At 45.8% G+C, this 27293-nt stretch overlaps 1 protein-coding gene across 7 annotated transcripts in view; it reads left to right on the top strand.

Annotated features, from left to right (window-relative positions):
- LOC120898248 (furin-like protease 2) overlaps positions 1–27293 on the top strand; it is a 186477-nt gene that overhangs the window by 105821 nt on the left and 53363 nt on the right. For 6 of the 7 annotated variants that reach the window (XM_040303847.1, XM_040303857.1, XM_040303866.1 and 3 more), the window contains 2 exons: positions 24660–24764; positions 24873–25064. In XM_040303847.1, the coding sequence (XP_040159781.1) occupies positions 24660–24764; positions 24873–25064 (297 nt within the window). The remainder of the gene's footprint in view (positions 1–24659; positions 24765–24872; positions 25065–27293) is intronic. The other variant, XM_040303875.1, reaches the window with a different exon arrangement.

The raw sequence follows: 27293 nt of genomic DNA, 5'->3' as shown, positions 1-27293 counted from the left end.
GCGCGCCCGCACGATTTCTCGTGGACGTGACGAAAAAGTTTTTCTTTCCTCGTCGCTTTACTCCACGCTGAACCTTTCCCTCCCGTTTTGGAGTGTTCCAATTTTGTTGCCGGACGAAGCGGCAGGCGGTGAGAGAATACAAAAAAAAAATGTATGAAGAAAGCCGATCGACCTTAACCATCCTTCAATCTAATAAAACATGATTAATAATTCAATCAAAAGATCTTATCAAACTTTAACAGCGGCCCTCAGCCTTCCCTTGCTTGGGGTGGGGCACCCATAGCAGTGAGTGTAGGAAAGCTCTTTTCTTAAAGCTTCCCAGAAAGTCGGGCAAGAAAGCTGGGTCGGGAAATTAATTGCAGTATATTGGTGAAATTCACTCGCGCAGCCGACCCCTTCGCGAACTAGGAAGGAGCTACGTTCTACGAAGCTTCTTCAGCACTGCAAAGTGTGTCACTCGAATCACGTTCCAACGCCAATGAAAGGGGCGCTTGATTTCATGCTTCTTGCTCATGATAGTCCTGCTGACGTCTGCCGGTCTGGTTGATTACTGCAGTGCTAATATTTCTTGCCCCAACCGGCGGGCAAAAGTTTTTCTTACGAACAGAAACAAATACCACCCTTGCAGTACGGATCGAACGGAACGATCTGTTGCAAACCAAACCATTACGGGAAGATGTCCAACATCCTATTAGTGTGTTCTGATTACTTTGACCCACCGGTTGACCGGTTGGTGGTTGGGAAAGTTTGTTGGCTGCAGCCACAGTTGATCTACTTTTACGCCTGATGCTGCAAGGTAGTTTTCAATGACTCACCCGACAAGATGTCGCTGGTCGGGTCAGGGTGTGTGTGTGTGTGTTTGTGTATGGGGTGAAAGCATGAGAATCTTGTTCTCATACTTTGGAAGTGAATAGGGGCTTTGAAAAGTTTGGGTATCTGGGTTTCGAGTTCTAGGCTTTTATTTGAAGTACTGGAATGTCATGTTTGTCACCTGTGTAAAGTTTGCTTGTTTGCTGTCTCAAAGTTTACACAAATTTCAGCGTTTTATGAGGCTTATTTACTGACAGAAACTTCCGTCTTAAGACATTTAAAAAAGTGCATTTTTGAAAGAATTGGATTGATGATACATGACCTTTGGATCGGGTGTTTTCAAAGAGGACATCAGCAACCATTTGCAAAAAGGAGTTGGATGGGTTTTTTTCCATTTAACGATAATTTCCTGTAACTTGCATGTCTTCATAGCGGAACAGTTGTTGCTGGGTCGTAAAAACCAACTCACCCTCGCTAGTTGACTGATCGGCCCGCAACAAACCTGATTGCTCTATCATCTTCTGCTAGAATGTGTCACAGCACAGAATGGCGCCGTTACATCGGTGCCCCTCCTATCGCTTCCCCCTCTCTTTCTCTCTTTTAGCATGTGGAAGCATTTTGCGAAGAGCTTTTCGTATTGTGCTTTGCGCACTTTTTTCCAACGAGAATATTCAACATCGGTTCACGGTCGCCATGCTGAAAAAAAGAGCTGTTTGTCGCTCTACTTTCCCGCCCTAGTAGAAGGTGAATAAAATCAAAGACTAAAGCGCAATATGATGTGCTTGGCCTTGTGGGCCTTCCCCTTATCTTCTCTCGATATTTTTGCACTCATCACCTTTCCTGTGCTGGTGGTTGTTTTGTTTCTGCCTTTTTTGCTTCACCTCGCTAGGGAGCAGGCACATGTATCGAGAGAGGGAGGGAGGGAAGAAAAAACCGGAAGCCATCTTCGTGCAAGAAAAATCTTTTCCCTCGTGTACATGGAAATCTTTCAACGACGGCTGCTGCCGGCAAAGTTGGAGCTTCCTCGTGTATGTTGCTTTGTGAGTGGTGCGGGAACCGAACAAGGGAGCTGCCACTGACACGGGTATTGCGATGGGCAAAGTTTGCTAGCAGCCTCGCGACGACGACGGACGACGACGGACGCCGAGGGAGTGTATGAAAAGTCTTTTATGACAGTTCATTATTATCCTTCGAGTTATTCTTGCCATTACAACGGCGATATCCGATCCCCTTGGCAGAGCTCACCGCACCGGGTCGGGCTCCGTTCGAGAGTTGAGAAAGAGAGTTTACCTTTTTTGTTGTTGTCGTTGTTTGGTTACATTCGCGCGCGCACACCGGGTTTGCGCGATGCTTCGAGATCCGTGCCGTGTCGTGGAGACTTTGCCGCCAGTTTCTTGCCTGCGACTTTTGGACCCTCTTCGCCCATTCCTGCCTCACGCGCTCTGTCCCCTTCAGCACATTTGCAGCATTCGGTTTCGAATGTATGTGAAACCGTGACTAACGACCCGCCCCGTCGTAGATTATTCGTCTTCGCGCCACAAACCGGGTCACACTGGAGAGGGGAGGTGTCTGTCTAAGGCTACCGTTCGCCTCCCCGTTTCACGCAACTTCCTGCCAACGGTCACGAACATGTCATTATTTTTCCCTGCTTTCGCTCCTCCCGGCCACTGTTCGACTCTTGACCGTGCGGTGCGCGTGGGTGCGCCGGTTTGCATCACTTTATTTTTCCTTCCGAGGTTCCGGTGTCGCTGTCGTGTGACGTGTGGAGTGAGAGGGTCCTGACATCTTCCGGCTGCATGGCTGCTGTCAACGGGGCATATCCTTTTTGTATTATTTCTGTTTTTCGTTGTTGCCGTTGTTGTGCTGGTCTAGTTTTGCCAAGTTTCAGTTGCTTTCGCTCTGCCTCTTGGGTATTATCACTGTAGTGTTGGATATGACTGTGGGAACGGTTTTAGCATGGCTTACCAAAAACGCAGCTTCTTTCGGTGTAGATTGTGGCTTAATTTTGAAGTGTTGACTGTTTGGTTAAATTATTCGTTTATTCCCTATTTGAGCATTAACGTGCATGACGACTTCTGTTTGAAAATGATGAAGCTCTAAAGATCAATATAAAGCTTTTCCAAGTATTGTATTACATTGGTCTATTTTCTCCCTTTCTCTCTTCCTCAAAACAGACATACAGCTGTTGTTAAACCAAATGTTTATCAAATTTCTTGAAAACATCAATCTTCTCAACAACACCCTGATTTAACGTCTACTCTTAACTACCAAGATTTCATTTTTTTTTTTGCTCAAACGCTTCACTTTGCCATTTATGCGCTGGTATCGTTTTATGGCTTCAAACTTCTTCACGATGATCGCAACAACAAATTACCTTGATGGCAAAAAAATGGAGTAGTCTGGTCAGGGACTAGCCGTTGTTTCCTCGCTGCTAGTGGGTCTCAATTGCCGAGTAGCCGCACTCGAAAAGGTGCTTCCATTGGCTTAAATGGATTTTTTATGGGTAAAACTTTTTAATGCTTCATTTCTAGAAGCTTTTTGGCCAGTTTTTTTTTTTGGAGAGCAATATTTCGCCTTTCCAGCGTTGGTATCCACAGCAATGCTCTGTTTCACCATTTGGCTCTATTATACACTGTGCGCGGTGCATTTAATAATGATGGATTTTTATTTTCTTTACAGGTAAATTTCATTAATGGATTCGCTGTTTTTAAATCTGATTGTTACCTTTTTTACCACGAGTAAGTAAAATTATCCTACGATATTTTTTTTTTGTAACATGAGTTTCCATTAAACCAAACATAAAGCGCTTTGGTTGTTCGTACTTAAAATAAAACGATGGATAAAATTTCCATCAGATTCAAATGCAGACTTTTTTCATGAAAAGCACTACTGACCAACAACTGCCATGGTGACGACCATACACGATTTGGGACTTTGATCTGCCCGCTTCAATTGACAAACGAAACGCACCCATAACTGCTGCAATATTTCAGGTGATTAAAATATGTTTTCGAACATTCAAAGGAATTGCGTGTGTGCGCCCCGGTCGCTGTGAAAATGCATGGTTAGCATATTTTTATCTGCTCATCATATGGGAAACAAAACCAAATGCGAAAAAAAGACCCTTTCCCATCCACCCGTCAGCGATGTCACTTTCAGCATATTTATGCACTGAAGTGAAAGACATCTCGACACCATCGAGTGGCAAACGTGCGGGCCGAACAATGTGTGTGTGCCCACGGGTCAGACCCATCACGCTCGAATCGTGCGGCTTATACGTGTGTGAGCAAGTGCGTGTGTAGGTATGATTGTGTCAAAGGTGTCAACAATTTTCCACGCAAGTTGTGGAAAGCATTTTTTTTTTTTTGTAGAATTAAAAAAAGTTTTCGCTTTCACACGCCGCTTATCGCTCGAGCCCGGGCATAATAACCTTTAACGGAAGCGTTCAGCTACCGCAGTGCTACAGTAGGGCGATGTTTTTAGCATGGATTTCCCCAACCCAAAGATGTGACTTTGCTTGTGACCTTAAACAATGCCGGACTTTCATCGCGCCAGATATGAATTTGTGCTGGGCTGCGGACGTACTTCATTATGTAATTAATTTTTGTGTCTCTTTTGCAAGCTACTGGGGAGGGATTGGACAGTACGGTCCGTTCCAGGAATTCTGGTGTGTTTGTGTGTGTGTGTTTGCGTGTGAAATTGAAACCGTCCCGGCCGGCTCAAAAGTGGAACAAATGGCAAAACTCTTTGATCGTGTGCAGCCCACCGGAACAAAGCTCGTAAATTAATTAGCATGGTAATGTTTGCTAAGTTGATGCGATTTATTTTATCACGCCCGATTGGTGACATGCGTGTGCGGATGAAGAGGGCAAGGAGGAAAAAGCAAAAAAAAAAAAAAACAACGCGAGTGCTTAACAATATCTATTTAATTGGTTTTTCACCTGTCACTTGCACGTTACAGTTTCGTGAGCCTGTACGACTGAGCTCGATGGTTATGGATTTTTTAAACGCTGATCCATCCAATTAACAAATGCTTTGCAATGGCGGTAGAGATTGGTTTTTAAAAATTAAAGCATATTAATTATAAGCCAGCAATAAACAGTAAAGCGTTGCGGTAATGTTAAAAATTATATCACACCGAGCTGAAATAACTCCAACAAACAACAAACGTTCTGAATATCTATGCAGTTTTCTTCTTTTCATGTTATCTCAATGTCAACAAAGATAGTGTGGGTAAAAAAACTAATTTAACTCTGAGACTTTTATCATTCAAATTCACTTCATTGCCTGACACACGGCTCAAAACTTGCCCTTAACAATGTGCAATAATGCTGAACTGTCACTGTTGTGTTGAATTTCCCTACAAAAACACCCATGCATCGATGCATCATGGATCGATAGCGCACTGAAGCGTTCAACCGAAGGCGTCCACACACAGAGCACATTGACTTATTCATTAGAATAGCTTCCGCCACAGAATTGTCTACCCCAAGTGCTGGTGCAAAGTGTAGCGCGCCTGCTGAACAAACAGAGAGCCGTTGCCTTCCCAGATCCCGCACTAGTTGCAAACTTTGCGTTGTTTGCTCGAAATAATTAAACCCAATGTCATTAAGCTGCTTCCGTTCTGTTGGGCTCGTGCTGGTTGACTTACTTTAGCGTAGGTTTTACAGACTGCTGACGCCACTGGCAGCGGGAGCGGGAGAGGAGGTACTGTAATGATGATGCTCGGGCTCGCGTTTTGTGTACTGGTCGCACACAAGGCAGCTAGACCGACAAACCTGTATAATCATATTTCCCTTGCATTTACGTTTTTCAGTTCATGCTGGGTTTTGCTCGATAGGCAAGATACTACACACCCGCCAAGATCGACTACCGAAAGATTTCGCCGGTCTCTTTTTCTCTCTCGCTGTCGCTTTCTCTTGATCAGACAAGAAGCGGCATTCAGCAACAGGGTCCAATTGTCAATTGCATTCGCCGCCCGTACTGTACAGACACTGGCCCGTGGGTGTACGGTGCGTTTGACAGTACACGCAGCTATTGCTTCGACTTCGTTTTCCGAGCCTCTGCCACACTGTCGCATTCCGGTTCGGTCCGCTTCCGCACGGAGGATGAGGCGTCTCCATATCACGTACCAATGACAGGGCGTCTCCACCACTGCCACCGACAGCGTGTAACACACTCTCTGACGCTGTGTGCGATCGTGAAGCTTTGCCCGTCTGACTTCTCGGAATCAGTTTCCTGTTTGTGTGGAAATGCTGCTTCCGCCTCTGTGATTCACGAGTTACTTTATTCTCATACCAGTTTTGCGTTTTTTTTTGGTTGCCAGCCGACGAGTAAATGATCCGTTTCCAATTTATTTATAGCGCACATCTTGTGTGTGTCATCGTTTTTCGTGCAGATTTTTCTCTCCGCTGGCTGAAATAATGAATAAATAAACAGTCGCTTTTAATGCCTCGACTAACTTCATGCGGTTGGCGATGGTTTGAAGAAAGTTTCGCGTCGTTAAGTGTATACAATGATGCGATTAAAAAAAAAAACAACATCATTCCCGTCACATGTTTGTTCAGTTTTCTGTCTCTGCTAAGCAGTACAATATTACACCGTTTTCGAGGCCTAATAAACAGTGTTAGGCTGTTTTTTATCATTGTTCAACTGAAAGTAAACATTTAACGACCAACAGAATCGTATTGCCGTATTTGCCAATTATTTATCCCGATACCTTCAAAATTTGTCTTTTATTAGTAAGTGTGTACAAAATCAATGAAAAAGCAGCTCCAAATAATTTATTTCCAAACAAAATTAGCCTCAACGATACGAACCCGAGTAATGTAAATGTACGTTAATATTAGGGAAAGCAAATGTTTAGTTGCGATTGAACAATGTTCAGGTAGGCATCAGAATTTCAGTTGAGCGTCAAATGTTTACTAATAGTTGAACAATGTTCAAAAGCACAGTAACATTGTTTAATTGGGCTCGAAAGCGGTGTCCCTTCAAAAGCTTTAATTATATTCTCAATTATATGCATAACAAATGATCATTACTGCACAATTGTTACTGTAGGCAATGTCAACCTTTTCATTTACAGTAGTCGCGTTAAACGCGTACTATCCGTATCCAAACCATGCTTTCTCGTTGAATCGCTCCGGATGTCGACATCCCACGAAGGATCATACGTCCGTGTGCGTGTAAAAGTTGCCCGCTTTTCGTACAAGGAAGCATGCCTTGGTGGGTCCCGCTATATCCCCTTCATGCTATGTTTATTATTTATATCTTCATTTGCCGAAATGAGCTATTCATTGAACCGTTTCATGACCCCAACACAGAAGACGTCTTTGGCGTGTTGTTGTTTTTATTTTGTTCCCCTACTTGCCGATTTTCGCCCTTCGTTTCCTTCCGGCACGTTAACCGACGGACAATGGCATTTACCACTCGAGTGTGAATGTGCGCACAAACATACACCCACACTAGTCCAGCGGAACAATGCCGTGTTATGCAACCAATAATACGCTCCTCGGGGAGGGAAACACGCCGGCAACGCCAAAGTCCCGCCATCCTTTCGGGGGAGTTGAGCGGATCGCCACGTCGAGCAGTGCGAGCGGCAAAAGGCGGTGGTAAAAATAGTCACCAGGACCGCAAATCTTGGGTGGTAGACGGTTTTCCGCACGCCACTCCATTTCCTTCCAGGGCAGAGCGTGTGTGTGTGTGTGGGAGTGAGAAAATCTCTTCGCTCCTAATAGTTTAGGTCATACGAAAATGCGAAGACAATAAAAACGTGATCGGAATTTTATACCCTCAGCAATTTACCTCTCTCCATTTCCCACTGCTCCCCACACACGATCGCCTTTCTGGTGGCTCTGCTGCCAACGCTGCTCGCCAAGTGGTGCCGAACGGTCGAGCGATTGCTAGTGTTGGCGACAATGTGAATGTGTGCGTGTGAGTATAACGGGAGAGAAAAGGAAACAACATGGTTTGTGTATGTCGCTCGTTACTCGTGCAGTTACTCGATGGGGTTGCCCTCACAACGCTACAACCCCTTTTGTGTCGCGCCTCAAACCATCGCCCTCCAGTTTCCAGATTGCAATGATTTTCGACGGCATCCTTGGGCGGTGGTTTCCGGTACGGAGGAATGCGAGCAGACCCTCTCGCACTCTCTCTCTCTCTCTCTCTCTCTCTCTCTCTCTCTCTCTCTCGTTCGTTCTTGCACAGTATATCTTCCTTCAATTTTGCCACTGTCTCTGCCGGTGCAACGTGCTCGGGCTGAACAATGAGATGAGATGGAAGAAAGTACCAAACCAACCCCCCCCCCATATTCCCTGTGCCTGTGCGCCACGAACGAACGCGCTGTAACCGCACCCGGATCTCACGGGGAAGGAAGCACATTTCCACATTCTTCATCCGCCGGGAAGAGCAGGCAGCACCCGCCAACGAGATAATAGGGCGATTGGCGGAATGGTGGCGGGAACACGGGGAGGGTGAAAGAAAAATACGACCGGGCAAACAAGATGAGGTTTATCTTGGGTATTCCCTATAATCATAACAGCATGTGACGACTGCGGAAATCTCTCTCAGCCTTGTTCGCCCAGGCGCACCACCGCTGCATCGCCGTTTGGCAGTGGCAGGCAGGCGATATTGTCAGGCGATTCCTGAAACAATGCTTTGGGGGTTTTCGCTCTCGTCGTTTTTCGCTTATACGTCCCTTGGTGACTTGGTGGCACCCGGCCGGCAGCTTACTCCAGTTGTTGATCGAACGGTTTGGGACACTGCGAACAGAAGCGAAAGGAGCGGAAATTTTACATAAGAAACAGCAAACTATTGAGCTAGCAATTTGATTGAAACATTGACATTATTGGATGATGCAGCACACCCTCATGGATGAACACAAAACTCGGCCACTAAACACCCTGCATTTGTGCAACGTGCGAACCCTTTTCCCCCATCGTTTCCCACTTAGCTGCCCCACCATAATGTGAGCTTCCTGTTGCCAGCCCCTTGATTGCGTTATGCTAGCACATTTTCCTTTCACAGCGTTCCAACGCGCACCGCACGCTGTTATAGCAAGTGTGAATAAAGACTTGCAGTGTTTGCAGCAGCGGTTGCATTAAATTTGGCAATCGCAGTGGCCCAAACCCACCCTCTCCCGTCTGTCTTTCTCGTAGCACTACCCCCTTTGCGGTAGTCATCCTGCACGGGGCGGTAGAACGCAGGGCGATAAACGTTAAATGCATTCTCGCTTACTGTCGCTGTAAGCGTTTTTCCGTTGATTGCAGTTTCATGATTAGATTTCGCCGGAAACCGTAACGTCATAAAAACAATCCGGGACCGGAAGTGGCCATGTGTACTTGTGTAAGGTCGTGTGTGTGTGTTTGGGTGTGTGTGTGTGTGTGTTTGGGTGTGTTTGTGTGTGTTTCTGTCAGTTGATGGAAATCCAATCCAATCAACGATCGTTTGTTTGCCCAAGCATCCCATCCCAAGCTAGCGATGGCGAAAATTGAGCGCAATATTTGCCATCGATGCTGGCTGTGTGGTAACGCGCGCGTGTTTATGTGTGTGTGTGTGTGAGCTGGTATGTGTTTGGGGGTGTGAAAATCATATAAAATTAAGTTAAATTGTTCCCCGATCCCCACAGCCAAACACAAATTGAATGATTAGCTTTTGCCAGGCATGTGTTTGATTGCGATTAAGTCAGCTGCGGTGAATGAAATTTTGCGATAAAATTTTTCAACAAACGGTTTGTTTGGAGAGCGATTAGCCCTAACACGTTTGTAATGATTCATGATTCACTTACATCACATTCTTCAAACGACGCAGATTGCAGCGTTACAGACAATAATGTTGAGCTGTTTTGGAAATAAATTTGTAATGTGCGTTGCATTTAGTTTTGCACTATTTGAACGTCAACTGCAGAGCAAAGTAGCTTATCACAGCCAGTTGGGCCAGTGAAGTTGTGCGGAAAAGTGGTTTTGACTTGGCTTTTTTGCCTTCTCTTCTTCTGGTACCCTTTGCGCCCCGAGCTAATGAATTAATTAGCACATTACCAGGCGCTGACGGGAAGCAACAATTTGCTCTGAACTTTCCCGGCCTGCCTGCCCGCCCGTACCGTCCTGGCGCGGTCGGTTTCTGCCCCGTCGTCCGGGGCTTTCAGGAGGAAAAGTTACGCTACGCTTCCCGTCTCCGTCTCAGGCTTTGGCAGCCGACTGGTGTGTTATTGTGTACGTAAGCGTGATAGTATGGTCATAAAACATTAATGCTGCCGCTTGATTAATGGGCCGCCTCTGGAAGTGCTGTAACCGGAAGGAGCACAAGCCTAACGGGGAGGGAGGAGAACAAGGCACAGCGCGCATCCGAACGTTGCACGAGAGATGTTGCACTAACCCAGAACAACATGTGAAAAAGTAAACAGTAAGCCTTTACGAGGTGTTGTTTGCGTGCGAACGGGCAGAATCTACTGTCCCGGGGAGAAGTTTATTTGGAAGAACTTCATAATAAAAACAGTTCAATTTTAAAAATTGCCACGTTTCTATATCGGCAAATGTAAGTTGATCGTTAAAGTAAGATCTTTAGTTCATTAGAAAGAGTTATAAAATATGAATTTTGTACTGAAAATAACTGCATTTGTTTTTTTTAAATATAAAACTATATTTAAATTGCGCAGTTTAAGACACTAATGCTGAATGATCTTGGATTTTTATTTGTTGATCAATTCAATGTTCAAATTTCCATTACAATAGTTATTTTCGCTTCTTTTAAATTCTTCAATCACCGATAAATACATTACACTCTTTGATTACTCTAATCCTCGATCTAGTGCACGATCCATGCTTTGCGTGTTGCTTTTCCGTTTTACAGTCATTACACTTTTGCGGCCGAGTCACGCTTTAATCGGTGCCAACAATCAAATTAAATTGCGCTTGCTGATTCGCTTACCTTCATTTTACTCTTGCCTGCTTTACAAAGCCGGAACAAAAATAATCAAAAATCCTACCATAACTGTAGCTCCAAAAAGAGCGGAACAATTTTTATTTCATCGATTATTGGCCGGTGTACAATTTGAGTCGACCGTTCAATGTGAATAAGTGTGTGTATGTGCGCGTGCGATAGTGGTGAATCTTACCACCCCTTTTGCTTTGAAAGCTCCGTGCTTGCTGCGGTGTGCGATTGAGTACAATTCAATGAACCGACGGTGCTGAAGATCTCGCTACTGACCGTGGCATTTCCGGTGCGCAGTATCTCCCCCCCCCACCCCCTCCCTCTGTTCCACAATCTAGTGGAGATGTTTTGGAGTCAATTTAGCCTCATTTAAATTTTTATGCAACCTCTTTTCCATCCACCAGCCAAACTATTGGCAGCAAACGAAGTGTGAAAAAGGATGATGGTCGAGACTGAGCACTGAACGAGCCATCCACACGATCGAAGCGTAAGAGATGAGTATTTCTTTAAGGGGGCAGTTGGAGGACGGCGAAGCTGGGTCGACGCGGCAAATCAGAGCATAGCGCAGACACACACACACTCACTCACCGTTGCGCTTCTTGCTTGGAAGATCACTGCGAAAGGAAGGAAGGAAGTGAAACAAATTTCGCTGCAAACCTTCTCATTTCCGGATCATCATCATCATCATCGGATTCGTTGCCATTCGTTGGCGTGGTTGTTGCGAAAGGGAACAAGCCCCCCCACCTCCCAGGTTTGGGTGAACAGCCGTCCGTGGGCTGGGTGGAGCAGGATAATAAGAGAACTTCTCCAAAATCCAATTTCGACAAAAATCGCATTATCCCTCAAGCGAAACGAACGCGCGCGCCCGGGAGTGAAAGAGAGAGAGTGCAGGCGTGAAACTGTGTGTCTGGTGGGGTTGGTGAATTTCGGTCGAAGTTGGGTGCCGATGTTGTTGTTTGGGTTGCAACACTAGCGTGTACGGGTTGACGGCGGTTGATCCGGCTCGAAATCTCGCCCGACTGACTCAGCTCAGGGCTGGGGAGCAGTGGACACGGAAGTAGACCATTTTGGCGACGCTTTTGGCGCTACTCGTGTACCATTTTCTTTGGCCGCCTTTGCACTCACACACACAGACACAGAAAAGAATGACGCCTCGCTGGAGATCTAGATTTGGCGATAGTGGCTTGCAGTTTTCTCTTTCCCGGAGTACGAATTTTATCGAACTTGTTCCTTGAACCCCCCCGTTTGCCTGTTTTTGTTGAACTGTATTTTTTCCTTCCTCCACTGTGCATTAAAGTGGACGTCCCTTCGTTGATTTGTCCAGTGACAACACGTTCCTTCCTTAATCCAATAGTCCGAGCGAAAAAAAGGACAGATGAAGGCATAGCGTCCTCCCTTTAAGTAGGATGTTACCCCGCACGCCTTACAGGGACGTATGTGTGTGTATGTGGTAAGTGAGTTAGTAAAACTGAACATCTCGGACCCATATTCGTCCCGTTTTCAAATAGGAACGAAGATACAGTTTTTTTTTGTAAAAAGGCATGTTTGGTGCGGGATGGATTCAATTTTCAATTTTCCTCGCGCACATGCTCGTACCCCGGGTCTGGTTGATGGTGCGTTAGAATCCTATTAACACTGAAAGGGTTCTCGTTTTCTCGGCGGAAGGTTTGCCTTCTACTGCTCCGGAATGCAACATCAGAGAGAGAGAGAGGGTTGGTAGGTTGAACTAAATTTTCCCTCTCATTTAAATGGAAGCTCTTAGTCGCTTGGGTAGTGGAATGGGGTAGGCACCGTTTGGGACGCTGGTTCATTTTTAAAGAGATTGCCGGGATAATAGGGCGATACCGTAGCTTCGACAGGTCGAGCGATGCGGTACAGCCTTGGGAGTACTGTATAGTAGAAGAAGCTTTGCTATTGATCAGGATTTTCTGCTCGTGTTTTCATGGAATTTGTCCCATGAAATCCCTTCGGTCTGGGCTAAACGATTGGATAAGCAACATGGCAACACGTTTGATTGGGACCGTACGATTCATTAGGATCATTTTGCCCCCGTCCCAATAAATCTTTTCCAAGTAGGTACGTTATTCGTGGTATGTACGTATTCGTGTTCTGTGCAAACTGTGTACACTTTCATCTGAGAATGAGATGACTGAAAAGAAACTTTGCTCTCCAATAGCTTGTAAGTAATAGTGTTTATTATTATGTTCATACTTTTGTTTTCTTCCGTTCTGCATCAAACGTTTCCAGCGTCCAACGTCCATGCCGGACCTTGAGGATTGCCGCAGCTTTTTCCTATTAACAACATTATCCGTCTGTTAATGTCTCTGCCAAATTGCATGACTCCGTTTTCGCCTTTGTCGAAGAGCGGCCTCGGCCTACCGACGTCCGCTTTTGATAGCAAGCACTCACAGCCTAACTTCAATTTTTCTTACTTTATTTTGCTTTTCAAAGGCCGTTATTTCAATAACATCTTTCTTCGCCCCCCGCGACCGGGTGAAGGGTGCGCTTTCTTGGTGTGCAAGTGAAAATACAGATGAATTAGAAAAAAAAGTGTGAAAATCCAGAGGATTGCTCCGACTCCCCGGGATCTCGCTGCTTTTGGTCGATGTCGAATGGCGATTGAAGTGGCTTTCTGTTTGTGCCGCACATTGCTCTCATCCGCTTGCCGCTGTCCTGCCTCTCATTACGGGCACAAAGCAGAAGAAATGTCTGTGCCATCTTGTCAGCGAATGCTGTCGTCTGCGCTCTTGGGACGAACGGTGCCGTGATTTTGCCAGGCCGGGGAAAAAAGCTCCACCTCCGGGGCTTACCGAACCGGACGGGCAATGATGCGACAATGACACCAATCTTTACGGCTGTTTCCGGCCTCGTTCGGTCATCCGAGCCACATTTTCCTCGCTAATGCTGCGCTAGTTTGCTCGCATTATTGTGCGAAAAAGGGATAATGAAATGAGAAAAGACGGTGCACGACCCGTCCCGTTCAGCCGCGGACGCCAACGGGGACTGTACACTTCCGGGCCGCTGGAGTTGACCCTTTTTTGTTGTTAAATATTAAGCCCCAGGCGTCTTGTTTTCTTCCCCTGCTTCAAACTCGAAGGATAAAACGGGGAGAGTGCCGGACGAGTAGGCTGGAAGCTACGGCTCCTTCAAATAGGATTATCATTCCGGCGAATGTTTCGCCAAAAAAGGCTCGAGAGGCTGCTCGTTAAACGTGAATGGCCAATGGTTGGCAAGGGGAAAAGGGTGATTACGAAATGTTAGCCATTCGGACAACCAAACCAAACGAAACATCCGGCAATTATGGTCACGTGAGGTTTAAACCTCACGAGAAGAAGGCAGCAAAGGGAAAGAACGAACCGTTCGGAGCGTTACCCTTAACGTGCCTTAAGAGCACACATAAAGCGTCAACTGTTGTGACGGGTTGATAATGGTGAGGTTTTGATCATTACTATTACAGTCGATTAGGATCGTCCAAATTGAGACTAACGAGTGGGGTTTCGGGAAACGATGCCTGTTGGTCAATCGGAGTGGTGTGTAGAGGCATGTTTTTAAGCTGCCACTTAAACATTGGAGCTTTGTTCGTTCAATTAGGTGGGGGATTATTATCGCTATTGGCGCTTCGTATTAATTATTTCGGGATATTTCAATCGAAGAAGTGGTTGTGCTGTTTCAACTGGTTAAATTATAAGCCCGCTCTTCAACAGAAACACTTTAACTAATCTTGGTGAGTTCCCGCCGGCGTAGAAAAACCACTGTTTCATATTGTTTTCCATCGATAAACATTCTTCTAACCCGGCTAAAGGTGACGGCAAACCCGAACCAACCACACTGTTCATAATAAATGATTCGCCGATTGACATTCTTCGACATCCATGCGACCCGAAACACGTCCATCAAACATCAGCCGTGGCTTGCCGCAACCATTTATCACGCCGCTCTCGACGTTTATGTTTGGTGGCTCAAAACGCGTGGCCCCAAAACCGAATCGAATATTTGACCTAGCCTCCAAATATATTTGGGCTCGTAGCATGCAAGCTTTCCTCTTTACGCGACCGCGTGCGATTATGAGCAGTAATTTAAGATGCGGCGTGACCGAGAAGAGTTCCGCGATCACATTAATCTTTCCTCCCCATTTGCACACAACCATTCCCTCCCCACTTCCTCTCGCCTTTGTTTGTGTTCCGCTTGCCCAGTGTGACAGATGAATTCGAAACCGGGCATTCACGTGCCACCCATTATGGGCATGAGCATCAGTCCGCTTCCGGCACTGGACGGAAATATCACATTTATTTATCATCTTCATCGAACAGAGACCGTAACCTGAGAGCGAGAAAGAAAGAGAGAGAGAGAGAGAGAGAGAGAGAGAGAGAGAGAGTTAGCTCTAACAACGACCAAAACCAACTACACACGTTCTTGTACTTGCAGGCTAGGAAGTATGGACTGCCCATGTTCCGTGACGCAAGGTTAATAAAGCCATTTGGGACTTTTTTTGCGTGTAGTAGATTTTGCGCTGAAGGAAGAAACTGAACAGCTTTAATGTGTGAAAAGGATAAAAATATTGCACACACGCAGTTTGAAATAACAGCGAGTATTTATTTCGTGCAATAACATGACCTGCTTCAGATTTAAAACAGCATGTAAAATATCTCTTCAGTATCCAAACTTTGTTGTTTGTTTAAGTAGTTCATACGCTTGCCGATTTGCTTGTTGTAATAGATGCGCATTTCGAAAATGTCGCTTTTCTTGTGACCTAAATAAAGCCAATGGTTTTGCTTCCAATGCTGTGATGGTAATTCTTTAAAGAAACTAATGAAATCTTCCTTAATAACCCGGCGGAAGTCCTTGAATTCATTCTAATAAACCGCGCTGCACTCTCGGTTAGTTAGATTTTGCTCCAATTTTGCTTCCAGAGCACTTGAGAACGGACCCCTTCACTAAGGTACGCCCTCCAAACTACCGTACGCCGTAACGAATCTTAGTATTTCATCTCTTCGTGCTCCTGTTTATCTCTCTCTCTCTCTCTATCTCTCTCTCTTTCTCTTTTGCTCCATCCACTCTTTTGCTCCATCCACGTTGGTTTTAACGAAATAACTAGAACAGTTCTAAAGCGACCTCGAGAACGACCGTACCGTTTACGATGCTTCTCTTATCTGCCATATTTTAATGGTTTACCCTAGAAGCCGAGAAGAGGTTAGCGTCCTCGACAGGTGAAGCAGCCACAGGTGCAGACTGTTAAGATTCTTCACCAACTCCCGGTGGGAACGTTGGTGGTACGTACGTTGGGTCAGTACTCTTCCCGTGGCTTTCCGAGCGGGAAACATTAGCAAACGGCAAAACCAGCTGGATCACGCATGCAGCGCTGCAGCAGCAACGGGAGCAACGAGGAAAAGGGCCGATATCAAAGCATCTACCCCCGCAGGGGAAGCATTGCAACCCTCTTCAAAGTACTGCACCGCAGCGCCTGACACACTCCTCTCCGCGTTACACATAACTGCATGGCATTCTTGAAGAAGATTTGCACAAGAGCACTACCGAGGGTAGGAGATGATCCTCTCTGCCACGTCTTGAGTAGCTCGTAGCACATCGTGCGAGGGAAATCCTTAACATTCGCCTCAAATACCAACCAAGTTCAATGTGTGTGTGCGTGTGTGTATTTGAGTTGCGAGCGAGTGCGCGGTATGCAGGTAGTGTGGGCAAAGATGGAATGCAGTTTTCCACATCCGTAAACGTGCAGCAAACCGCCACTCATGAGACGCGTTTGCAAAAGTGGTCGGGACGGATGTACGGTCAGGGTGCGGGTCAGGGACAATCGAAAAAAGGAAAGAAAAGTAGAACGAGCAGAAAGGTGAGAGATAGCACAAGGTACGCGGCGAGCACAATTTAGTAAAATAGCTTCGGGTTTTGGAAATGTCTTGCTTTGAAAGTGGGGGTGAATAAAAACTGGGACGGCGATACATTTCCTCCAGTTGGTAGTTCTTGCTCCTGCTTTATTCTCACAATAGGAAGAAGTGTTTCGTTTGCACACGTAGTTTTCTACCACACTGTGAAATGTTACGACAAAATAGTAAGGAGGTAGTCTGCTGGAACAGTTTCATCGTTGGCAGCATTTCTTGTTGCTTTTCTGTTGGGAGGATCTTAATTGAAACGTCCTTGATTTAAGGTAAAAATTAAGCTAGTTACAGTATATGTAACACAACAACTTTATGCTATAAGGAATTATTTAAAAAAATGTTGCAGTTGGATCCATCCAAACTCCAATGCCACTGAATCAATTTCCCCGGCAATTGAAATTAAAGTAACTTGCTCATAATGGACAGATATGCAGAAGAATATGAAAACTGTTCTACAAACTCGTTTCCTGGGAAACAAACTAGGTGGAGCATCTACCGACAATCTGGTAATAAAATTTAAAATGTACAAATCCGGCTCCAACATCTTTCGTTTTGCGCTCAAATGCCAACAAAATGTGCATGAAATACCACACCATGCGTCTTCGTTAAAGTGTCATTAAAACAGCCATAGAAGCTCACCCGATTTTTGAATGGCTTGCTACTACACCTACTTCAGAATTGTTTGCGAATTAACTGTGATTTGTATACGCTTTCGTTTGACTTCCACCCACAATCGGCTTGCGGAGCAAAATGATCCTCACACTTGACTTTGAAAGCTACACGCTACCTTGCACACACAATTACAAAGTAAGGCTTCTCGCAAACCTCAACACGGCATTCAAACACCCCCCCCCTCTCTCCTCTCCCCTCTGCCACACTCCACCCTTCCATTCATTCAGCCCACTTCGACACTCAGTCTTCGGGATGTCGAAGTCGTCTTCCCGGCCCGAGGCAGCGGCGCACGATAAAATGTATTACATTAATTTGCATTTTAAATCCGGCTGCAAATCATTACACTCTGTGGCACACGGCGGCGACGGCAACTACGCCACTACTACACGAGGGTGGCCTACCCTAGCCCATACCATCACCGTGTCATCCAGCCGTGGCCATGTGCTGTACGAAACGGCTCCAACCGGGTCGAGTTTGCGCTCGGTTGAAGCGACAGATAAAGGAAAACGGGTGCAAAACATATGTGACCGTGCGGCGCCGGTTTTCCTTATTTGCGCACAAAAGCAGCAGCAGCAGAAGTAGCAGCAGCCCCCTGCCTTGACGACACCGCGGCTTGTCGGTTGGAAAATTTGCTCACGCGTACCATGTCGAGCGTGCGTGTGTGTGTGTGTTGTCGCTGAATGGGTGCTGGAAATTACGTCTAATTATATGATGCTACCTGACGTTAGTTGTGACAGTTGTGACACATCCCGAAGACGAGGACACATCGTCGCCGGTCGGTTGCCTCGTTGCTCCCTGCGCGTTCTTGCGCTTGGTTGAAAGCAGCACGCATCCCGGTCTGCCGATGGTTACGTACGCTGTGTCGCTGTTTAGAAGTTTGGTGGATAATTAAGACGAGCTATGGCAGGCTCTTGTGGGCAATGTCATGTCACCGTTGCCACGAACCTTGTAGTGGTATAGCCCTCAAAGCGCGTTCCGGAGTGGGGCTGGGGGCCTTTTTTATTCACTTTGTTTCCTTCGTCAATGGTGCGACAAGTGAAACTCTGCAGAAGAAGGAGCCCCTTGCCCTTCTACCAAAGGGAAAAACTAGGTTGAAATGAGCGGGTGAATATGGGTTGTTGAACATCGTGGCAATGTTTGCGGTTTTAATTAGAAGTCATAATTTGCACTACGTCGGCAGAGTACATCCCACTTCAGCGATATAGTGGCATGTTTTATGTCGACGATGTCGGTGACGCTGAACATAAATCTGATGCGATGTAATCCTGCTGGCGTATCTTGTCAAGGAAACCAGATGCAATATCGTTTTTTTCATATAGTAATACTTAGCAAATACTAACATTCTTTCGTAGGGAGCAGCAAAGCATGAATAGACCTTTATATCGCATGCTATGCGATATATTGGTATATTGTCCCTGCAAGTATTAGATAATTGCACAATGCATCGCCTTCGATCTCATAATACTTTTTAAGGATAAGAAAGGACGCACGGTTCATTGATTTTCCTATTCGCATTCAATTGAATATTGCTTTTTTATTTGAAAAGTTAAGAGCTTAACATTTAACAAAGGTAACATATTATTCAAGTGCCAAGATATTAAGGTGCAATGAAAATTGAAATATTTTAAGATGATCTGGATTTTGCAGTAAATACATTCGTAAAGTAAGATCGTGACGAATGCGAATTTCCATAATCGAACCTATTTTATCTTCCACTTACATCTTTAGCGTGAAGTTTGCCTAGTTCGCGGGCCAATGCAGGTATCTGTACTTTCAGAACCTACCCTTATTTGTATCCTTCGCTTTGCACCGTTGGCTTAAAACCTTCGGCCCCTTCAGCTGTGCAATGACGCCAATGATAGCGCAAAATGTGGGACGTGTTTTATTTTTTTGGTTGGCTCCTGAAAAGCGCACATAATCAACAACCGTACTGGCAGCGCCACCGGGCGGAGGTTAGAAAAAGTGCGCACACAAACGACGCAGAGACGCGGGAAGAAATAACGTCAGTAACAACTGTTGCGACAAACGATTCGCCATTCGGCAGCCATCATCGCTCGCACCAGACATTCGCTAACGATGAGCGGGAAATAATTTTCTTCAAATTCATCCAACCGTTAAGCATGCCACTCCGTTCCCTGTTCCCTTGATCACCCCTCCTGTTGTACGTTTTGTACCCGTATGCTCCGTTTCCTGAAAGACACTTCGCCAATGACTGACACGCTAACGCCCGTTACTCGACTCCGGATCGGGTACAACCAAAAGGCACGCTAGGCGTGCTAGGAGCGTGGAAGTCTACGCCTGGTGCGAATGCTGCGTAAAATTGTCCGCCACGACGGGCCTCGTGCGCGGTGTGTTGCTGCTGCTGCTGCTACGACCAGCGAAGACAATAAAGCTTCTTTTTGTTTTGTTGTCGCTGCCACCCTTTTCCCTTCAGTTTCCTTTTTCCAAGGCGACGCGCCATCCGTCGCCGGGTGAGGATGAGATATCGCCCTTTTTGCTGCTCATTGTTCTTGACTGTTAAAAAGCCCCTGACGGGCAAAATGGCTGACGAAGACGTTTGCTTTCCGCCGCCGGCCTACGAGCGGCCAATCGCGGGGATGCGGCGTTATCGCTCTCGCCCTTTTTTTTTGTCGACAAGCACGCGTACCCCGGCATAAGGCAGGGGCTGGACCGCGGGACGTTATTACATTTCTTGTGCTTCGCCGATACGATACCGAGAGCGTGTTGTCTTGGGAACGGGCTGCTGGTAAAGCTTTGCTGCCGGAGAAAGGGACGGCCAGGAAACAAAAACGACAGGACAAGATGTCAACAAAGCTGAAGGGTCTTGTCCGTTATCAGATGGGGCGATTGGAAAGAGACCAAGATATTGATATCTTAATATTATCGTAGTCTTGACAGTTTTGTCTTCTTTTTTTCTGTGCTGTATGTTTTTTTTACTGCAGCCGTTGGGCTATCGGGAGGCAGGAGAAAATAGATTAAATCGAAACCATTGCCCTCCACACTGCGCAGGGGAGCAGTCTGTGGCGATGGTGCCTACTGGCTTGGGATCAGTATCAGAGCTTTATCGGGTTATCGATCGTGGAACGGGGTTTGTATGGGGCTTGGCGAAGCGCACTAGTAGCATCACTACCGGCAGGAGAAAACTTTTTAATTGAATTTCATTTTATCGTCATTGAGCGCGGTTCGCGCAACTATTGATAGGCAACAAATTGAACGGCCTAAGGGTATTAGCATAACGTGAGCATAATGAAAGTGATGGAAACAATAAAACGATATTAAAACCAGCAGAAAATGTTACTTACTTTTTCTGTAAAATAGTTGAATCATGTATTCCTGCTATTGTTTTAACCTTTTTAATGTACGTTAGAAAGAAACAGAAATTTGGAAGAGTTGTGTTTACATCAGTCGTAAGCGTCACATTAATTATGTCGGCAGCACTTAGCCGCGATTGCTCTGTTGGATGGAAAATCTGTTTCATCACTGCTTCATGCGTACGACTATAGGTTTACTAGCTTTTGGGAAAACAACGAAGCAATGCCAATTTCTCCTGACATCGGTGCATAAATGGATTAAAACAGTTTCTTATCGACAGTTTACAGGGACATCGAAGCCGGCCAATAATTTGTCGGTTTTCACTTGGTAAAATGCAGTAGCACATGCAGCAGCTGTTTTTTTGCCTTTGCTTTACAAGTGCTGAACCTCTGTGCTGATTTCTTTTCCTCGTTTTTCTATGTGTCCTGCCCTAGTTCACTACCACACCACACCGTACACACGCACACGCACTCGTGTACTACAATCCATCATCAAATTAATCCACAATTTACGAGCAAGAGCTTCACGGAGCGCCGGTACTTTGCACAATCCGATCGTTGAAATGATTGCCCAGACTTCGATTGCACATTTGCGCCGCTTCACAGTCTCTCGCAAGCTTTCATTTTCCCGGCATGTGTGCGTGTGTTTCTGTGTGTGCGTGAGATATTGCTAGAGCCATTTTTTCTCCGCCTCGTCTGATCGGGCTGGCCTTTTTTGTTGTCCACTTCGCTTGGCTCGTAATTCTTCATTTTCTGGTGGTGTGGTCGTGTCCTGTATTTTTTTTATTGAGGATAGTGCATTATTGTGCAGTGCAGAAGCTGTTGATGTAGACGAAACGAAGGTACAGGGCTTTTCAATGAGGTGGTGGCATAAATCCCTGCTTCGACTCGTTTTTCCCTTTGGACGCCAATTTTCTGTACGCCTTTTCGGCGTTTTCGCTTTCAGTCAGCATCGAATTGCGGTAGTTCTGTTCTGTTTTGTTGCGCATGTTTTTTGACACATCTCGCAATTTGTACAGCAGAAACATCCCATTTATGGTAGTGTGCAATTTATTTCTCGAAATTTCGCAACAAAACAAAACAAACGAAAGCAATGGCAAATGATATATAAAAATAAGCCACTGCTACATATCGGTCGGCGTACAAGTAGTAGGTGGCGCTTACGCCGTCGGTACGGTATTATCGCTGTCTGTATGTCGAGTCCACATTGGGTGTTTCGTACGCCAGAGGCGGGGAGCATCTTCGGATGAAATATTGCACTTTGATTGCTGACCTTTTGCCCGTAGTCATAAATTATCGGTACAGAAGTCAGCAGCGCTTGGCGTGGCGTGGCGCTGAAGAATGGTGTTACATGTTTATTTTTTCACAAGCAACTTTCACCTGAATGGTTTTGTTTTTCGAGTAAACTTTTTTGTAAGTAATTAAATTCAACAAGCAAAACCATTGAACAACTACTTAGGGCAGTTCAAACAGCTTCTTTCAGATGGTTATTATGGTACTTTCAGGGATACAGCAAATCAATTTGCGAAATAAGAATCTACCAACGCCTGGACTTTGCTTGCTTATCTTTTGTGGATTCAATTAGATTTGCTCATTATTTTTACAACGTATATTGCTGCCTAACGTCTCGGAGCGCAAACTTCCGTACCTATAACCAGATCGGATGTCATCTAGCGATCGTTTTCCGGTCATCAACGGTACCCTTTTCCGATCCTCCCAAACCCTCAGTCCCACCAGGGCCGGAACTAATTGTCCATCTTGCTTTTATAGCCTACCTTCGTAGACAAGATTCAGCATTGCACCTCACTTGGTTTTACCATAAAACTTGTTACCCCGTGCGTAATCGGTCGTAAACTGGTCCGATGAAGCCCCCCAGCAAACGTTAAGTCATTAAATGGTGTGCAAATGAAAGGGGCAGCGAGATGACTTCTGCTTGGTGCGAGGGCTCGTTCACATCCGAGGGGTTCGTTTTGATGAAGCACTACCTGTTTGGACCTGCTGTGATCTACGATGCGCTGGCGCTACATAGGATGAGATTATGATGAATACAAGTAGATACACTCATTAGTAGAAGGTGTCGTTATGGAGACAAATCTTATTTAGTTTGACTGACACATACACAGTACACGATTGACCTCGATACATTGCAGTGCATCCCCAAACAGCTTGCCCTTAAAATACCACGCTTCGTTAGTTCTTTTACGATTATTAATCTTGCATACTTATGCGCGGAACTGCATTGCAACACGTGTTTATGTGTCAGCATCATTTCACACCACTCTCTGCATGGGACCACTGCAGCTGGTACACGAGGTTGACCTGTGGACCGGTTTATGTATGTTTTGTTTTTTTCATCCATCGATCTGAAACCTGAAAGTTGCTGCATCACGACCATAACATGATCCGATGGCTGATTGCAATGTTGCATCAAACTGCAACCGAATGCGCCTGCTGTTAGCTCACTGGCACTGCTTTTAAATAATGATCTGGCCTGCAATGTATCCGTGATTGTGGGTCGCGTTTATGTTTGGTAGGGACAGTACGTTTTCAATTTCTTGTACAGTCGATGTTACTTAGATAAAAAATGAATTGAGCATGCAAACATGCGCAAATAAGTTTTAGTTATTGTTTTTGCTTATTTAACTGAAACTTCTCAGTAATTCTCAGGGCGTTCAGCGCATACTAAATCTGACTATTTTGCAAGCGGCAAAGAGTAATGTAAGTAGAGTTGCACCTTAAAGCACCTTAAGTAAATGTCAGTACACTTGGCTGTACTGTTTTTTTTTTTTTATCTAGATTGGGAAGACATTCGAGTATTCTGAGGACATCCTTTCATTGCTCAATTATTTCATCAACATCCTTTGCGGTTAGTACCTCAACCAGCATCACCATGCACGACGCAAAAGTTATTTAACACTACCTTCGATCACGGGGCTGTACTGTTCGTTTCAGGTGCAAGCACTCACTTAATCGTCCTGCATGCTGCTACATGCCTTAGTGCTTAGTCCCAACAGCAGGTGGTAACCTAACAGTAGGTGTCAGACGTGAACGTGGTGGTAGCATACTTTCACTGCTGCTCGGAAGTACTCTTGATTTGCTAATAGAAACCCGAAGACCCTAGATACAGCGTATGTGAACTCTTGTGTGTGTGTGTGTCTGTGTGTGTTTGACACTCCATGTGGTTAGAATCCACCGTCAACACGGACGCTCCCCGGCAAACATCCCGGGTGCAGCAAAATTGTAGCAATCTTCTTCGCTACCATAAATATTGGTCCATGCAGGGACGACGTGTATCGTTTAAATTACTTGATATATTGGAAAATAAATCAAATAGCTCGAGATTTCCGGGCTCTGGCCGTATCCCGTTTGGCTTCCGCGGGAGTAGAGCCGGGTGAGCGGTTGGGGCAGGAGTGAAAATCCTTTCGCAACACTTCCCGACAAACGATCCACGATGGGTTTCTGGCCGGTTCTGCTGCTGTATCCTTTGGCTCCCCACGCGGCACGGTTTCGCACTCCCTTGGCCTAAAGTGGTTTGTGTACTTCTCGTACTTGCCAGTTCGTGGCGAGGCAAAGGAGGAGGGTAGCTTGTGCGATGCTTTCTTCTGCTTTTGCCAATTTCCTGACCTCTATTGCTTCGGTTTCTTCCATGTCCGATGATGGTGGCTATTATTTTCTTACGCTGCATCCATTTCTTGCGCCCGCTTCGGACGGACGGCCGGGCATCGTTTTCTTGAGCCTGCAGTAGTAGTGGCACCAATATCCCAGCATCATTGACGTGCACTTCGTTCGTACGTGCCTTTCCGACCGGATGCTTGCTGTTGAATGGACAAAGTCTACGAGAGCTTCGATCCGACGAATGGTGCACTTGTGCAGCACTCATTAAAGCTGCGAGCGAGGTTCAAGAAAGGGGGGGGGAGGGGGGGTATAGTTTGAACAGATTTGCCACGCTGATTAAATTGTGACAGTATGGAAAGCTAAAGTCATGGTTTAAGCACACCATTTTCACGTTAATAATTTATTTTGATCGTTCTTTCCCTTCTCTTTCCAGATTGGTCCGCTAAAAGGATACTATCTGTTCCATCACAATCACGTGCGCAAACGCTCGGTAGACCGTAGCGAGGCGCATCACAACGCCCTGAACACCGAGCCGGAGGTAAGTGAGCGCTGCGGTTACGAGCTCGTCTCACGGTTACCGCGATACCGCGCACACGCTAATAATCCTTTTATTTTTGTGCTCTTTTTCTTCCCGCTCTGCCTGCAGGTTCGATGGGTCCAGCAACAGCACGAAAAGCCCCGCTTCAAGCGTGACTACAGCACGTTCGATCAGGATTTCGTGCGATTTCCCGGCTTCCGGTCGCTAGTGTCCGGGACGCGCATGGCGTACCGTGACACGAGCACCCACAACATCTTTCCCGATCCACTATTCAAGGAACAGTGGTACCTGGTGAGTGCCGTAGGTGTTCTTTCTTCTCTCCGTTTCAAATCATTTTGCCAATGCATTTGTGTGTGTGTATTTGTGTGTTACTTTCAGACAAATATTTTGTTGGTTTTTGTTTAGCAAAGCGGTTTCTTTAGCACGTTAAATTGTGAGATGTTGTTTAAAATTAAAAACATAGAATTGTAGCAGCTTTTACTCTGGTACTACTACTCTGGTAGTTGTAAATTGCATACATTTAGGCGCTCACATATCGCAACTGATACACAACCAAAATGAGTAGCGTTTTAAATTAAAGCCTTTGTATTTCGTTTCCATCCAATGCCCAATTTGTATTTCAATCCCTCTCAATGTCACATAAACGACAGTTCCTACACGTAACCACGTTGTACGCTGCAACGTCACAAGTCACTTTGCATCAGTTACTCAATTTTAAAGAGTAATTCAATTGTTCGACTTTATCACTTGCTTACACCTTCCCGTACAGAAGCAGGTGAGGAGTTATTTGTTTTCCCGTTTGCAGCAAAACCAACCCGCTAGCGCGTTCCCATGTGCGTATCAAAGCAAACACGCACCGTACCGCCAAGTTAAAGTCAAGCCGGTTGGTTTAGCGAAGCAAAACAAGAAAATTCAGCAACAAACAAACAGCTCCTGGCTGGTTGAGAAGCTTCACAAGCTTCTTTTCACAGTTTTATAAAAAATGGAAACGAAAAAAAACAGCAGCAAAGGAACAAAATGTTCCCAAAAAATAGCCCGCGCTATAATACGCGTTAAAGTCTGCCTCGTGTGCGTTCAGTGAACCGTGAACTGCTGCTGTATGTGCTTTTTTCCCCTTCCCCTTCCCTTCCGGCCTGTGCCGCATATGTTCTTGTGGGTGCTACGAATGCTACGGCAGAAAATATAATCAGCTAGAAATTCAACATGAAATATTTAGCTCAAATATTGTTCTTGCGAGAAGTGTACCGGAGCAGCCGTGCCAGGCAGTGCAAGATCGCGACTTTTCAGCACCCGTTGATGAGAAGCTTTCTGTTTATATTCGCATGTTTATACGCCCTTTTTTTTGGCCTTTTTGCCCTTTTGCCGAGATCTGCAAAATGTGGATTCGCTCGCAAAGATTCTAAAGTGGTAGTGTACCGATCATCCCAGCTCCCTCCCCATCGTCTAGCTTCTAACTTCTTGCAGCGCGTTTTTTGATAACGACGACGCACCATGTGTGTTAAGATTTGCTGGCAGCATACTCTTTCCACTCCTAAACGCGCGCGCGGGAGTTTCTTGCTTTGCCATCTCTTCTGCCTTGCTCGCAAGCATCTTGGCACAGATGCGGACCCCGAAAGCCACTGCCGCGCCAGTACTATCGCATTGCTTTTCGCCTGTGACCTTCGCCTAATCCTTTCGAAATTGTAGCGATGTTTGACTTTTGCTTGAGAGCAGCTTTTGATTTATGTATTTTTCTACGCTTTCCACCCGGTTGGCCGGGTTTTGGGAGCCTTTTGCGCTCGCCTGAAATGTGATATCCTCCGACAGTTCGCTTCTCTCTTTCCGTTCTTCCATTCCCTTATTTGTGATTTGGTTTGTGTTTTGCGGGGGCCGGGTGCTGATTGTAACCGGCATTCGAAACTTCCGCCGGCATAGAATGCGCTGGCAGGTTGGATCCCGCTTTGCCAGGAAGGTTTCGAACGCAAAAGGAAAGGGAAAATAAAACGAGGGAAACATTCCGTTGGTCGGCTCGACAACATTGCGCTCGACTACTAATGACGCTGACTGTTCGCCGAAGGAAGTGGTGTGAAAATAAATTTCCAACCATCATCATCACACGCACGCACACACACACACACCGTTGTGTGAGTGGGGCAAGATTTTCCTGGAACACTTTCTCCCACACCAATGGCAAAGTGAGGAGAGTTGGAGGTAGAATTCGGTGCCGGTTCGCAAAACCCCAAACCAAGCCACCAAGGGACCAGGGCGGGTAAGCTTAACGGTTTGAATTTAATTACTTTTCGAAAACGAGATTTTCGCAGTCAACTTTTTCGAGCAAACAGGAGGCGGTTTCCGGACGGTTCGCCTGCTCTCGGTCCTATTTTCTTTTGTTCTGTGTTCCGACTCCGGCTCCCCCGCCAGTGGACAATGTTTTGCCGCCCACAAACCAAAGTCCCATTTTCACAGTATCACATTTTCGCATTTTCACCGTTTCGCATTTCCGCCGTGCCCGTTGCTTTGGGAAGAGTTTTCTTACGCCTGCTGGAGGGG

Source organism: Anopheles arabiensis, chromosome 2, assembly GCF_016920715.1.
Source record: "Anopheles arabiensis isolate DONGOLA chromosome 2, AaraD3, whole genome shotgun sequence".
Taxonomy (NCBI): domain Eukaryota; kingdom Metazoa; phylum Arthropoda; class Insecta; order Diptera; family Culicidae; genus Anopheles; species Anopheles arabiensis.
This window is presented reverse-complemented; position numbering and strand designations above follow the sequence as displayed.